General features: G+C 33.1%; 2 protein-coding genes across 3 annotated transcripts in view; one reads left to right on the top strand and one right to left on the bottom strand.

Moving 5' to 3' along the window:
- LOC147833832 (uncharacterized) overlaps positions 1–15,000 on the bottom strand; it is an 863,518-nt gene that overhangs the window by 472,660 nt on the left and 375,858 nt on the right. The gene's annotated exons all lie outside the window — the stretch shown is intronic.
- The window catches only part of pigg (phosphatidylinositol glycan anchor biosynthesis class G (EMM blood group)), a 227,725-nt gene that overhangs the window by 74,921 nt on the left and 137,804 nt on the right, over positions 1–15,000 (top strand). Inside the window, exon 7 of one of the 2 annotated variants that reach the window (XM_087281054.1) lies at positions 12,593–12,807. In XM_087281054.1, coding sequence (XP_087137180.1) covers positions 12,593–12,807 — 215 coding nt within the window. Of the gene's footprint in view, positions 1–12,589; positions 12,808–15,000 lie in introns of both variants that reach the window. The other variant, XM_087281053.1, reaches the window with a different exon arrangement.

Here is a 15,000-nt window from a genome sequence, read left to right as displayed (position 1 = left end):
TAGTTTAGTTAAATTTTTTGTTTTGTTTCGCTTGTTTTTTGTTTTCATTTGACTTGTTTTTTAGTTTTGTTTTGCTTTGCTTCACCTCGCTTTGCTTCACTCTTAATTTAATTTTTTGTTTCATTTTGTTTTGTTTTTAGTTTAGTAAAATTTTTTATTTCACTTGGTTTTTGTTTAATTTTGTTTCGTTTAATTATGTTTCTCATTGTTTTGTTTTGTTTCGTTTTGTTTTGTTTTGTTTTGCTTGTTTTGTTTTTTGTATTTATTTCCATTGTTTTTTCAGGTTCGTTTCACTTTGCTTCACTTTAGTTTTTTAAACTTTTAGTTTAGTTTTTTTTGCTTTGTTTTGTTTCATTTAGTTTGGTTTTGTTTTTAGTTTAGTTTTTAATTCACTTGGTTTTTGTTTCATTTAGTTTTGTTTCGTTTTGCTTCACTTTGTTTTGCTTTGTTTTTTTTGCTTTCTTTTGTTTTATTTTGCTTTGTTTAATTTTGCTTAATTTTGCTTTGTTTTTCATTTAGTTTGTTTTGTTTTGTTTTGTTCATAATCATGGGCACTTTAGCTTGACTTTTTCTTAGAGCACTTCAAATATTAATTAATATTTTGTTTTTACATTTTTAATAAGCTTTTAGCAAAAAATATTTTATTGAGATTTTTAATTATTTTTTTAAAGAACAAGAAAGAAACAGTATTCTAATACACAAAGGCAGTCACCTTCCAGTCACCTAGACGCATCCAGACTCCATTGTTTTGCTGTGAGATAATATTAGAGTGCTTTAGTTCAGACACAAACTACAGGATAATGAAGGGGGAAATCTCAAGGGCCTATTTTACACTTCATGCATCTCGATCCATCAGACTGCCAGTCTGCACTTAAGCATAGGCTCACAAAACTGGATATATCTGGATACGATCTCTGATTCCTGTGCAATATGCAAATACAATGGAAATGTCTTCACGGTAATGCCAGTCAGCAAAAAGTTCTGTCTGCATGGCAATTAGGAGCTTAAGGTACATCCATGTGTCTCATCAATCATTAGTCATTTACATGTGGACTGCGGGGCTGTCAAACGTTCACCGCTCCTGAAGGTGAACATGTAATCAACCAGTACAAAATACATTCCTCCTGGTAAAGTTAGACCTTGTAGAATTGTTAAATAGACTTTAGAGAATTACAATTCGGAAGAACAGTCTTACGTTAAAATAAATTAAATTTAAATACAAAATGTATCAATTAAATAAATTATAAAATAAGATAAAATAAATATTACAATAAAAATACAATAAGATAAAAATAAAATAAAATAAAAATACAACAAAAATGCAATAAGATGAAATAAAAAATAAAATAAAATATAAAAACCTAATTAAAATAAAATAAAATATAAAAAATATTAATAAATAAATAAAATTGATAAAAATACAAAATGTATAAATTGAATTTAATATAAAATAAAAATACAATAAAAATACAATACGATAAAATAAAATTAAATAAAATATAAAGAAATGTTTTAAATAAAAAATAAATAGTTAAGTCAAAATAAGGTAAAATAAAAAATAATAAATCAATAAAATTAATAAAAATTAATAAATTAAGTAAAATATAAAATAAAATAAAAATAAAATTGATTTAAATTTAATTACAAAATAAAAAAATAAATAATAAAAAATGTAATGAAAATAAAATAAAATATATATAAAAAATAAAAATAAAATGAATAAAAAATGAATAAATTTGTTAAAATATAAAATAAAAATAAAAAATACAACAAAGTATAATATGATAAAATAAAATAGAGATAAAATATAAAATAAAATACAACTTTATTTAATAAAATAAAAAAATATATATAAATACATTTAAATACACATTGTAATGTCCAGATAAAAATAAAGCTGTTCATTTTTTCGTGTTTACACTTTTATTTATTTGATTCTTGAAAACCACTTTATTTGCTTTTAACCCTGTAAATAATACAACAATATATGATCACTGTTTTTCTCTCTAATGTGCACAGTTCAGTTGTTTACTATTCAGGCCTTTTCATACTGACACTGAAAGCTGATGGAATTACTCCTATATTCTGTGCTATGCTTCAGTTTTCAATCCAATTATGTTTTATTTTGTCCTTTTTGCTGTTTGAGCAACAAGCTCACGGAAACGCTGTCAGTAACCCAAGATAACACCAGGAGTTTGAGCACACAGGGCCTTCGCTACACTTTAAAAATCCATAGAAATGGAGAATTTTTAGCCTTTAGCAAAAGCGCAGACGTGTGTGTGTGTGTTTGTGTGTGAGTCCTCCGCTGTCTCTTTAGCGGTTGGGTTGTGTTTTCTCTCAGCAGGGTTTCTGGCCTCCCACAAACATCCATCTCTGGCTCATTCACTTCTTGCAGCTTACAGTATTGAGAGATTTGCTGGGTTATGAGGTGTGAGTGTGTTTATTCAGGGTTGGAGTGTTTGTTGGGGACGTCTGCTGACATTTTCACTTAACCCTTTCACAGGCTTCATAGCTCCGTTTTCTTGGAGTTCTCATGTAGCCAGACGTTTGACTGAGGGCTGAAATCGGAACCCAAAACAGTTTATTCCTATCCAGGCTTAAAGGAAATATATGCCTCAGTCTACATTTTTGCATGAATGTAAAATACATTAGCACATTCGCCTCACAGCAAGAAGGTCGCTTGTTCGAACCTCGGCTGGGTCAGTTGGCATTTCTGTGTAAAGTTTGCATGTTCTCCCTGTGTTGGCGAGGGTTTCCTTCCGGTGCTTTGGTTTCCCCCACAATCCAAAGACATGCGGTACAGGTAAATTAGGTAGTCTAAATTGTCCGTAGTGTATGTGTGTAAATGAGTGTCTATGGATGTTTTCCAGTGATGGGTTGCAACTGGAAAAGCATCTGCTTTGTAAAACATATGCTGGATAAGTTGGTGGTTTATTCCGCTGTGGCGACCTCAGATTAATAAAGGGACTAAGCTGAAAAGAAAATTAATGAATGAATGTAAAATACATTGCTCTGGGTTGTTTTGTTTTGTTTTGTTTTGTTTTGTTTTGTTTTGTTTTATCTTTTATTTTGTTTTGCATGTTTTGTTTCTATTATCGATTTGCTTCACTTGTTTTGTTTTATTTCACTTGAATTGTTTTGTTTCATTTTGTTTTATTTTGTTATTTTGTTTTTTTTCTTGTCTTTAACCTGTTTTTTTTTCATTTCATTTTGTTTCACTTTTTTCTTTGCATTTTGTTTTATTTGTTTTGTTTCTATTATCGATTTGCTTCACTTGTTTTGTTTTATTTCACTTGTATTGTTTTGTTTCATTTTGTTTTATTTTGTTATTTTGTTTTTATTTTCTTTAACCTGTTTTTTTTTTCATTTCATTTTGTTTCTTCTTTGTGTTAATTTTAATTTAATATGTTTTGTTTTGTTTTCTTTTGTTTCACTTGTTTTGTTTTGTTTAATATTTGTTCCTTTAGTGTTTGTTTTGTTTGTTTTTCTTTTTTTTGGTTTTGCTTTCTTTGGTTTGTTTCATTTCACTTGTTTTGTTTCATTTCAGTATGTTATTTTGTTTCTTCTTTTTTTCTTTTGTTTTGCTGCTTTTTTATTTCTTCCAGTTTCTTTTCTTTTCTTTGTGTTTTGTTTCATTCCATTTAATTTGTTTTGTTTTGTTTACAAGACTGCACTGAAAAAAGTGTTGCATGCAGAACTGTTGCAAACAATTTATTTGTGTTGAATTTAAACAAACAAATTAAATTTAATAATTTTCAACTTAATTTGTTTGTTTAAATCCAGCTCAAATAAATTGTTTACAACCCCTTAACGTTAAAAAAAATTTAGTAAATCCAAGGAGTCATCTTTGAATAATTTTTTTTCCAATGTGGGTACTTTGACTTTGGCTTTTCCTTTAGAGCACTTTAAATACCCTGAATTATTAGCCGCCCTGTTTATTTATTTTTTTCCCAATTTTTGTTTAACGGGGAGAAGATTTTGTGAAATTTAAAAGCTTAACTAGTTTAATTAGGTTAACTAGGCAAGTTAGGGTAATTAGTCATGTTATTGTATAATGATGGTTTGTTCTGTAGACTATCGAAAAAATAAAAGTGGGGGGTTAAAGGGGGCAAATTAATTGTTTAATGTTCGATCAACTTAAATTTGAAAATACAAATAATTTAACTTAATTCCTTAATCTTTTTTGCAGTTTATGTTGGATACTTGTCAGTAAATTACTATTTGATCAGTAATTTAATTTTCTTAAAATTATTATTGTAATTTAATGTTATGTATTATGTTTCATAAAATATTTTATAATATTGAATGTATTATTATTATTGTTGTTGTTGCTGTTGTTGTTGTTGCTGTTGTTTTTATTATTATTTTAAAAAATTGTAAATGATGATAATAATAATAATAATAAACTAATTATTATAAAATGTAATACATTTAAACTAAATAAAATAAAAAAAAATAAATAATACATAACAGTAAATAATAATAATAATAATAATAATAATATCAATAAAAATTAATAATAATAATAATAATAATAATAATAATAATAATAATAAAAACAATAATAATAATAACAACAAATAATGATGATACATCAAATGTAAAATATTTTATAAAACTGCAAAACTTAATGATAATATGATATTAATATACAAACTATTATACAATATTTTATATAACATAACACATAACAGTAAATGTAAATAAAAAATATTATAATATAATAATAATAATAATAATACAGTCCTTTTTATGTAAATGTGTAATAGTAACAACAATAATAACTATAATGATAAGAATACAATAAATATAATAAAATATTTAATAAAACAATGCATTACTACATGATAATAATATTATACTAAATACTGTACAATATATCATAAAACAATACGTAACAGTAGATTAAAATATTAATATTAATATCAATAATAATAATAATAATAATAATAATAATAATAATACCTTAAATATAAAATATTTAATAAAAGAATGCATAACTAAATAATAATAATAATAATAATAATAATAATAATATTAATAATAATAATATTATTAATACAGTTCTTAACATGAATATGTTATTAGTATTTCCCTGGTAATTACATCTAATTGATTGTAAGAATTAAAATTAGATTTTGATCATTTGAATTAAAATAGCTAAAATAGCTATTTATGATATGTCTCTGCATTTTGACTCCTGTAAAGAGTGTAAATCATATTATATGATAAGTGTATTGTGTAAAACCAGCCAATCACACTGTATGAAAGCACGATTTCCGCCAACTCCTGTGTACAACATGCATTAGACCTCATATTCTCCCTCTTCCACCTGAGCTGAAGTGAAGGTTCAGGAGGCGTGTGGAGGTTCAGGTCTGATTGATGAGGACGACAAACTCCCGCCACCCACACTCGTCCTTCCATTTTCTGAAGGAAATTCAAAAACATGAGATTTATTTTTTATTTTTAGAGGTCAGCTCTTCAGCCTCTGTGCGACATAGAGACGAATGCGACCTCGCTTCCCCCACGTCTGCCTCGCTCTCTCTTCAGAATGCAGAAACTTCTCCATGATGCTTTCGCAGCCTAATGAAGCACTTAATTAAGTTGCAGATGAATTATTGTGATTACGGGGAGAACTGTTCATCAGGATTTTTCTAAGAACATTGACCTGAAAGCGAGACGGAGGAGGGTTTCTTCAGATAACATTTCCCCCCTCTGCAACATCCTGAGAAATGAAGCGCATCATTACAATGCAAAATGCAGAACCCCCGAGTCACAATAGACATCCTGACCCGCTTTTCGCTGTTTTCATGAAGCATAGCCACATTCTCCTCTGAGATTTTGCTCCATATTGACATGATAGCATTACACAGTTGCTGCAGATTTGATGACTGCACATCCATGATGCGAATCTCCCATTTCACCACATCCCAGTGGTGCTCTATTGGATTGAGATCTGGGGATTGTCGAGGCCATTTTAGTACAGTGAACTCATTGTCATGTTAAAAAAACAACGCATTCTTAGATGATTCATACGCTTTCCCAAAGTGTGCCAAGAAAATATCCCCCACACCATTACACCACCACCAGCAGCCTGAAACATTGATACAAGGCAGGATTGATCCATTCCTTTATGATATTGATGCCAAATTCTGACCATCCGAATATCACAGCAGAAATCTAGACTCATCAGACCAGCCAACATTTCTCTAATCTTCTATTGTCCAATTTTGGTGAGCCTGTGTGAATTGTAGCCTGAGTTTCCTGTTCTTAGCTGACAGGTGTGGCACCTGGTGGATTCTTTTGCTGCTGTAGCCCATCTGCTTCAAGGTTAGATGTGTTATATGTTCAGAGATGCTCATCTGCGGACCTCGGTTGTAACGAGTGCTTAGTTGAGTTACTGTCTATCTATCTATCCATCTATCTATCTATCTATCTATCTATCTATCTATCTATCTATCTATCTATCTATCTATCTATCTATCTATCTATCTATCTATCTATCTATCTATCTATCTATCTATCTATCTATCTATCTATCTATCTATCCATCCATCCATCCATCCATCCATCCATCCATCCATCCATCCATCCATCCATCCATCCATCCATCCATCCATCCATCCATCCATCCATCCATCCATCCATCCATCCATCCATCCATCCATCCATCCATCATTTGGTTTGTCTATCTATCTATCTATCTATCTATCTATCTATCTATCTATCTATCTATCTATCTATCTATCTATCTATCTATCTATCTATCTATCCATCCATCCATCCATCCATCCATCCATCCATCCATCCATCCATCCATCCATCCATCCATCCATCCATCCATCCATCCATCCATCCATCCATCCATCCATCATTTGGTTTCTCTATCTATCTATCTATCTATCTATCTATCTATCTATCTATCTATCTATCTATCTATCTATCTATCTATCTATCTATCTATCTATCTATCTATCTATCTATCTATCTATCTATCTATCTATCTATCTATCTATCTATCTATCTATCAAAGCCATTCCATTCCCATCGATCCATCCGTCCATCCAATCAAATTCCATTCATTCTATTCTCATCATTCCTTCCATCCATCGATCCATCGATCCATCCATCCATCCATCCATCCATCCATCCATCCATCCATCCATCCATCCATCCATCCATCCATCCATCCATCCATCCATCCATCCATCCAATCAAATCCCGGTCATTGTATTCCCAGCCATTTATCCATTCGTCTGTTTGTCAGTCCAATCATACCCATTTATTCTATTTCCATCCATTCATACATTCATCCATCCATCCATTCATCCATCTAATCAAATCATGTTCATTTTATTCCCAGCCCTCCATCCATCTGTCTGTTCATACGTACAATCATAACCTGTTCATTCTATGTCCATCTATCCATCCTATCCATCCATCCATCCATCCATCCATCCATCCATCCATCCATTCAATCAAATCCCATTTATTCTATTCCAATCCACCCATCCACCCATCTATCTTTTCTTTCCTTATTTTCTCAGCGATTTCCTCAGTAAATATTCATGAGTAATCTGCATTATTCTGGAGCAGAGGGATCCTGGTCTCAGCGGACGCCGCGTTTGGCTTTTCTCGTGCTCTGCTGCTCTCTGATCAATGCTGCGAATTAAACTTTCATTATGAAGCAGACGCCGCTGTGTCTGAAAGAGGAAAGGCTGGTTTCTGAGAATCACAGCTCTAGCTTTCTCACAGCTCCACCACAGTTATCCATCTCACAACTAGACCATGCGCGACTTTTAGCTGATACTGTGGAAATAATGCATTGTCATAGCAGTTGACGTGGATTCATGAGCTAATTCAGCATAATCATATAATTGACTAATCCTGCCCTTGCTTATTTTTGTGTTGTGACAATAGATGAACGTTCCAGTAGACTGCGTTCATTCATAAGAAAACAGATTCATGGGAAAATGCATCTAATGTTCCGTTTTCGCCGCTAACACTCGGTAATTGCCCTATTCATCACTTTTTCTCTGGGTTAACATGATCTCCGTCTGCAAATCCCGTCTCGGTTTATCACCTTTATGTCTCTGGGGTTTGCGCAGGGAGACCGATTAAGATGCTTTAGAGATGCTGAGGGGAAAACAAAGACGTCTGAGAAAGAAATGTTAAAGATTCATAGCTTCTCCGTGGCCTGGAGGCATGTGGACGTGTTAGAAGTATCATGCATGATTTAAATTAATATCTGAGATTCATCCTTTGCCGTTCTGTTCATGCATCATCATCAATCTGCATCATGCAAATTTGTACTACGTTAAATGCACAGTATAATACGAGAGATCATGTCAGCTACTTTGACTTCCATTCTGCACTACATTAGTATGTTTAATGCCATTTAAATTAAAGATACATAATTGCTAATTAAACTGTATATAGAAAAAATAAAAGTCAACAGATGAGCTCGTTAAAATGACATTGTTATGATAGTTTAATTGCATCATATATTTGAGACAATAGACTATATTGATCTGAGTCTGTCAGACTGAACTAATCTCTTCTTTGCATGGCACAGAAGAGCTCGTTTTGCATTATCTTGAACATAATAAGGCATATGTTGTAGGGCAAGGTGGTATATTGAGTTCTGGGGATATATCGCTATGATTTCCCAACCCGATGCAGGATTATCAAATGCTGTTCATATCGATATGGCTTAAGGCTATATGTGCGCATTCTGTAGCTAAAGCCTGCCCGAAAAGTAGATACTTGTTGCCAGATGATGTCACACACTCATTTGCATATCAGTGACGTTATCACATAGTATCTGACAAGCGTAAGACAGACATGTCTCTACTCTCTGAGGCGCCGTGTATTATATTATATTAAAACATTACATGCGGATGCACAATGAATAGGTTCTTATTAACATATTACTTTGCGTGATGATGTCCGTCCGTAATCACAACTCAAAACTACTGTACATCTTTATGTAGTATACAAAATAATAAATGTTTTCTCAAACTGACTGGCCATCTAAGCAAATACTTGATTTGAAATATGTCCATTTAGAGTTTTATAGAAAAGAAGAGTTGACTATTTGTAAAAGTTATACACTTTTTGATAAGAGTAGTTTATTTTTTAAATATAACACTGATAATGAACAGTTACATTCTTTTAAACAATCGCAGCTTGTGTATATCTCTTTTTAACTTGTGAAATTAACACATTTGTGAAAGTGACAACAATTATAGCACTTTTGGAATTTATTGCTACCTAAATTGCCAACAATTATACATGTTAACAAATAACAGTAGGTTAACAGTTACGAAAAACGATCTGAGCTAGCGATTTACCTTTCTGAGTGATGCCCACAGCTACTGCTCTTTTGAGTCAGTTTTTATAAATTGCTAAAAGTAGCCAAATTAATGTTAAAAATTGCTAAATTTGTTGCTAGATGCTTTTTTGAAAAAAAAAAAGTTGCTAGTGTAGTATGAAAAGTTGCTAAATCTAGCAACAAAATTGCTAAGTAGGCAACTCTGCGCGAGACAGACCACTTCAAGGTAGCACGCAAACTCCACCTGCACAAACGTGCACATGCCCAAAAGAATGATTCACTCCATGAGTCATACAAAAGATTTGTTCAAAATGAACGAATCGTTCAAGAACGACCCATCACTGAGGCGAAATGGAGGAACATGCAGTGCCGGTGTTGTATCGAAATCTGACTCCCCTCGCGTGCATGCACATCACACAGCGCCTGCAACTGTCACAGCGGTTGATCAGAAACCTTTTATCGATCATTTCTTGCGCAATTGACAGCAAGAACGAACGTAGAAGCCTTGTCAAATTGATAAGCAGCACCTGAATATGTTCAAAAGGATTAAAGCAATGCCAAAACGGGATGAATTTATACCGCATTTAGAAAGTGAAACCAGCTCATATTTACTGATTAAAGGTTCAGTATTTATTACACGATGGTCTCTTCTTTACATTTACGTTATAACACATTCATCTCTGCGTTCTGGTCTGTTATAATGACTGTTTACATTTATATGCTAAACCAGCATTTCATCGCAGTACTCTGAAACAATTACTGTTACTTCATATCTATAGTCTATTCGTTTTCATCTTCTTATTTAATCATTAAAAACTTGTTTTTAATGAATTCCCATCGATCCATCCATCAATTAAATCCCATTGATTCCATTCCCATCCATCCATCCGTCCAGTTCAGTCAAGTCCAGTCCAGTCCAGTTCAGTTCAGTTCAGTTCAGTTCATCCAATCCAGTCCAGTCCAGTCCAGTCCAGTCCATCCAATCCATCCAATTCAGTCTCTCCCATCCAATCAAATCCAATCCATCCATCCATCCATCCATCCATCCATCCATCCATCCATCCATCCATCCATCCATCCATCCATCCATCCATCCATCCATCCATCCATCCAATCTCAATCCCAATTCAATCCAATCCAATTGCAAAAAAATCCAAATTCAAATCCAATCCCAATTTAATCAAATGTAATACCATTCCAATCAAATTCCGTCCACTTTGAAGACTATTTTCAAAAAGATACATTTTCGTTGCCTAAAAACGCAGTCTCAATGTGAATGAATGGCCAAAATGTAAAAAAAAAAAAAAAGATGCGTTTTTAAATGAAAATGTATTAGAGTGGACAAGGCCTAACTTGCATAACAAACTGTTTTTCTTTGTCTCTAGTTGAGCTGCGAAAATACAGAAGATCCTCATTAATGCAAAATGCTTTTGAATTATGCTCCGACACAAAACCACATGAAGCGTTTGCCACGTTGTTGGGTCAAGTGTATTTCTGTCGTACACACATCAGCTGTGCGGAGAGTCAGAGCTCAGCGATGGAGTGTCCTGTAGTGAAGCGTCTGGGCGGCGTTGTGTGTGTTAGACGTGTCTGTTAGCTCGCACAGAGACCCTGCTGTGAAGACCCTCGGTGCCTGTCTGCTGAAAACAGACTCCTGCTTTTTGTGCAACACCTTCTTTGTGTCTTCATATCACTGCAGATCACTTTCAAAACCTAGTGATATTTTCAAGGCATCATATGTGTCTATAGCACCATAATGAGCCCATTATGGACGTCACAGTGGCGCAGTGGGTAGCCTGATCGCCTCACAGCAAGAAGGTCGCTGGTTCGAGCCGGGGTTGAGTCAGTTGGCATTTCTGTGTGGAGTTTGCTTTTTCTCTCCGTGTTGGTGTGGGTTTCCTTCAGGTGCTAGGGTTTTCCCCACAGTCCAAAGAAATGAGGTATAGGTGAATTGGTAGGCTAAATTGTCCGTAGTGTATGTGTGAATGAGTGTGTACGGATGTTTCCCAATGATGGGTTGTGGGTGGAAGGGCGTAAAACATATGCGTAAAACATATGCTGGATAAGTTGGTGGTTCATTCTGCTGTGGCGACCCCATATAAATAAAGGGACTAAGCCAAAAATAAAAAAAATAAAATTAAAGCATTGCCCCAGGGTTTGTGTTTTTTTATTTTTTTTTTTATTTCGTTTGTTTTATTATTTATTGTATTTTTAATTTTATTGTTACTGTGTTTTTCATATTTTAATTAATTAATTAATTATTATTTTTTGATTTATTTATTCTTGTTTTTTATATTAATTTTTTTTGTTTTGTCTTGAATTAAATTATTAACCAAATTTTATTTTATTTATTTATTTATGTTTTTTTATAATATTTTATTTATTTATTCTTATTTTATTTTATTTTGTCCTATTTTTACATGTACAGACTGTAACTTCAAAAACTATATAATAATAATATAAATATAAATATTAAATATTAAGAATACTAATAAAATTTTCTCATCATAAATGTTTTTTTTTACTCTTTTTTTTTCTATATTTCTTTCATTAAAGTGCCCCTATTATGGTTTTTTGAAATGCAGTGTGTAGTACAGCTCCAAGTGAATGAAAACATCTGAGATTTAAATCTGAAAGTGCACCCGGTATGAAGTTATTGTTTCTATAAGAACAGTTCGACTCAGAGTCATTAAAATGAGTAATTTTCAAAAGGGATTTCAAGCCATTTTATGTTGACGTCAACATGAAACATTAACATTTGCTTGCCTAATTGCGCATACAGACCTGGGAAAATCTTTCATCTTTCCTTGCAACTCTGGATGCTTTCTCCATGCTGTTTGTTCATGTACTGTATAAAATGGTGATTGTTTACAACAGACTGGGTCAATTGATCAATCATCAGAGATTAGTGTCACGCAAAGGAGTTTGGAAAAATGTTACTTTCACCAACTTGTTTGGTATTTGTTGAGAAATGGGCTAAAACTGTATGCATATTCTCAGACAATGAATGTTTGTTTTGAACAACCTGTTTTTGGGGACAGCCACTACTAAAATTTGAACCATTCATAATCCATAATAGGGCACTTTAATAGTGCTGTTTGCCAGTGGAGTCATGTAGAGTGTTTAAAATCTCTTATAAAGTCAAATCAAGTCATTTAACTTGTCTAGAGTGCTGGCATTTAGTTAGACAGCATTTTTATAGTTCATTCTCTGTTCTAGTTTTACCTATATTTTCCCTCTATCTATCTTCGACAGAAGATGGCTATGAGCAGTTTCGTGTGGCGGAGAAGGCTCATGGCAGCTGGATGAAGCTCTATGTGGACGGAAACAAGTCTGAGGTTTTGAGTAACATGGGCAAGAAGGTCAGAAAGCAATATCTGGATGCACTGAAGGCCATGAGTTCAGCTCTAAGCAAACAGATGGGCAAATACGACCTGTACTCTATGATCATCGCCATGACCTTCATACTGCAGGTGAGGCCCACACTCTGCTTTCCACACATTCCTCTGATCATTTATCGTTTAAATAAATCGCCACTTTTGTACTATCGGGATAAGTGGTTTTGTTTGCGTGACTATTCCATTTCGTGCTGATCGCGTCCAATCAACTTAGAAATGGTTTCGTTTTCCACTGTGATGCTGATAAAGGAATGTAATATAAATGCGCCAGTCATTGCCTTCAGTGATGTAAGTGTTGTGTAATATGGACGGTGATCAGTTATTTCTGTTTTTGGGACTTTTTTTCTGAAATTTGCTTCATTAAGTAACAAAAAAGTATTAAATAAATAGCAAAAGTCCTACCTATTTTTCACTGTGGTGCTGATAAAGGAATGTAATGCAAATGCACTAGTCGTTCCCTTTGTCAACGTGAGTGTTATGTCATATGGGCGGTGATTAGATATTTCTGTTTTTGGGTCTTCTTTTTCTAATATTTTCTTTATTAAGTAACAAAAAAAAGTATTAAATCAATTGCGAGAGGCCTGCCTATTTTTCACTGTGGTGCTAAAAAGGAATGTAATACAAATGCGCCAGTCGTTGTCTTTGGTAACATAAGTGTTATGTGATATGAAAATTAGGGATGCTCATTTCGGTTAATTTTGCTAACCGACAACCGCCGCTCATTAATCGGTTATTAACGGTTAACTGGTCAGATTACTATTAATTTTATATTAAACAAATTGACGTGTCTATTTTGTGTCCGACACATTAAATATTGCATAAAATACTGATTTATTTTTATATGCTAGCATATTAATAATAGAACAATACAACAGAGCATTTTCACGCACCTGCAGAGTTTAGCACAGAAGAACAGAATAAACTAAATGAAATAAATAAAATAAATAGGACTGCCCTAAATTATTTTCACTTAAATAATTAATTTATATTACAAATCGAAAACACTGACTGATTACTTTTAATAACTGGCATAGGCAGTTTTTTTCCAATCATATTTTTGTCTTCCGTCAAATAAAATTGCAGACTTCCTCAAATTGCCAGCTCCACGGAAAATATGCATTTATTTAATGCCCCGCTGTTATTATTATAATCACAAAACCTTTTTACATTTTAATAGAAATCCTTATTTTAAAGATTATGTCTTGCTATGTGGTTTCCTCTCTCTCCCTCGCGGTTCAAGTGCGCGCGCTGCGTGATGAAAAGACAACAACAACGCGCGCATATGTTGACTTTTTGTAAACAGTTTTGTTGTTTAAATATGATATTGCATTAATGTGCATACATGCTTTATATGCTGTAAAATAAAAGGTAAAGCCTATTTGTTGCGTTTATGACGCAGATCCAGGTCAACATCAGCGCTTTTTTAGATGAAACGACTGAATCAGCTGGGTATCCATTGTGCAAAAGTGTTGTTGTCTGTGTTGTTACAATTGTAATATTTAATAATATTGTGATATTTAAGATTTGTACATTCATACAGCTCTGGATAACTTAAAACAGCGATTAGACCTTCAGAGCGGTGGTAATGTGTCCTGAAGTAAAGCAAAACGGCTATAAACTCCAGCATGATAGAGTGAAAATATGCAGAGTCATACTTTATCTATGAATAAAGTATAACTATAGAAACTGTGTTCATCTTAACTGAAAGCTTCGTCGTGTTTGCTGACCTCACGCATCGCGCACCTGTCAGTCAGTCAGTCAGCACGTAACCCCAAAGGATTAAACAGATAGCGCACAGCACTATACGGTTACAGAAAAGTTTGTGCTGTTATAATCCACTTACATTTTAATACGTTTTGATGCGATTATAATCCGCTATTAAAAACAACAACAACAATAACTGAATGTTTTGAATGGGTATGTAGCCGTGGCGGGGTGCATTTTGGTCCCCGCCATGGAAGAACGAATGTAGCGGAAACCAAGCTCTTTAAGAGTTCTCTGTAGTTGTCTTGACAACACAAACTGCTGCTCTGGGATGAGCCGCATGCAAAAGATGCCCCTCTTAACGCAAAGGCGCAAAAAAAATGTGTGTGTGTGCGTGTGTGTGCATGTGTTTGTGTGTGTGTGTGTGTGTGTGTGTGTATATATATATTTAATTCTATTTATTAATTTATTTTTATTTATTTTATGATATTCTATTTATCTATTGTAAATATTATTAAATATAATATATTATTAAATTACATTTTATTTTGTTTACTATTTATT

This window comes from Danio rerio, chromosome 14 (assembly GCF_052040795.2).
Source record: "Danio rerio strain M-AB ecotype USA chromosome 14, GRCz13ab, whole genome shotgun sequence".
Classification (NCBI taxonomy): Eukaryota; Metazoa; Chordata; class Actinopteri; order Cypriniformes; family Danionidae; genus Danio; species Danio rerio.
The sequence above is the reverse complement of the archived record's forward strand: the minus strand, read 5'-3'. Positions and strand labels throughout refer to the sequence as shown.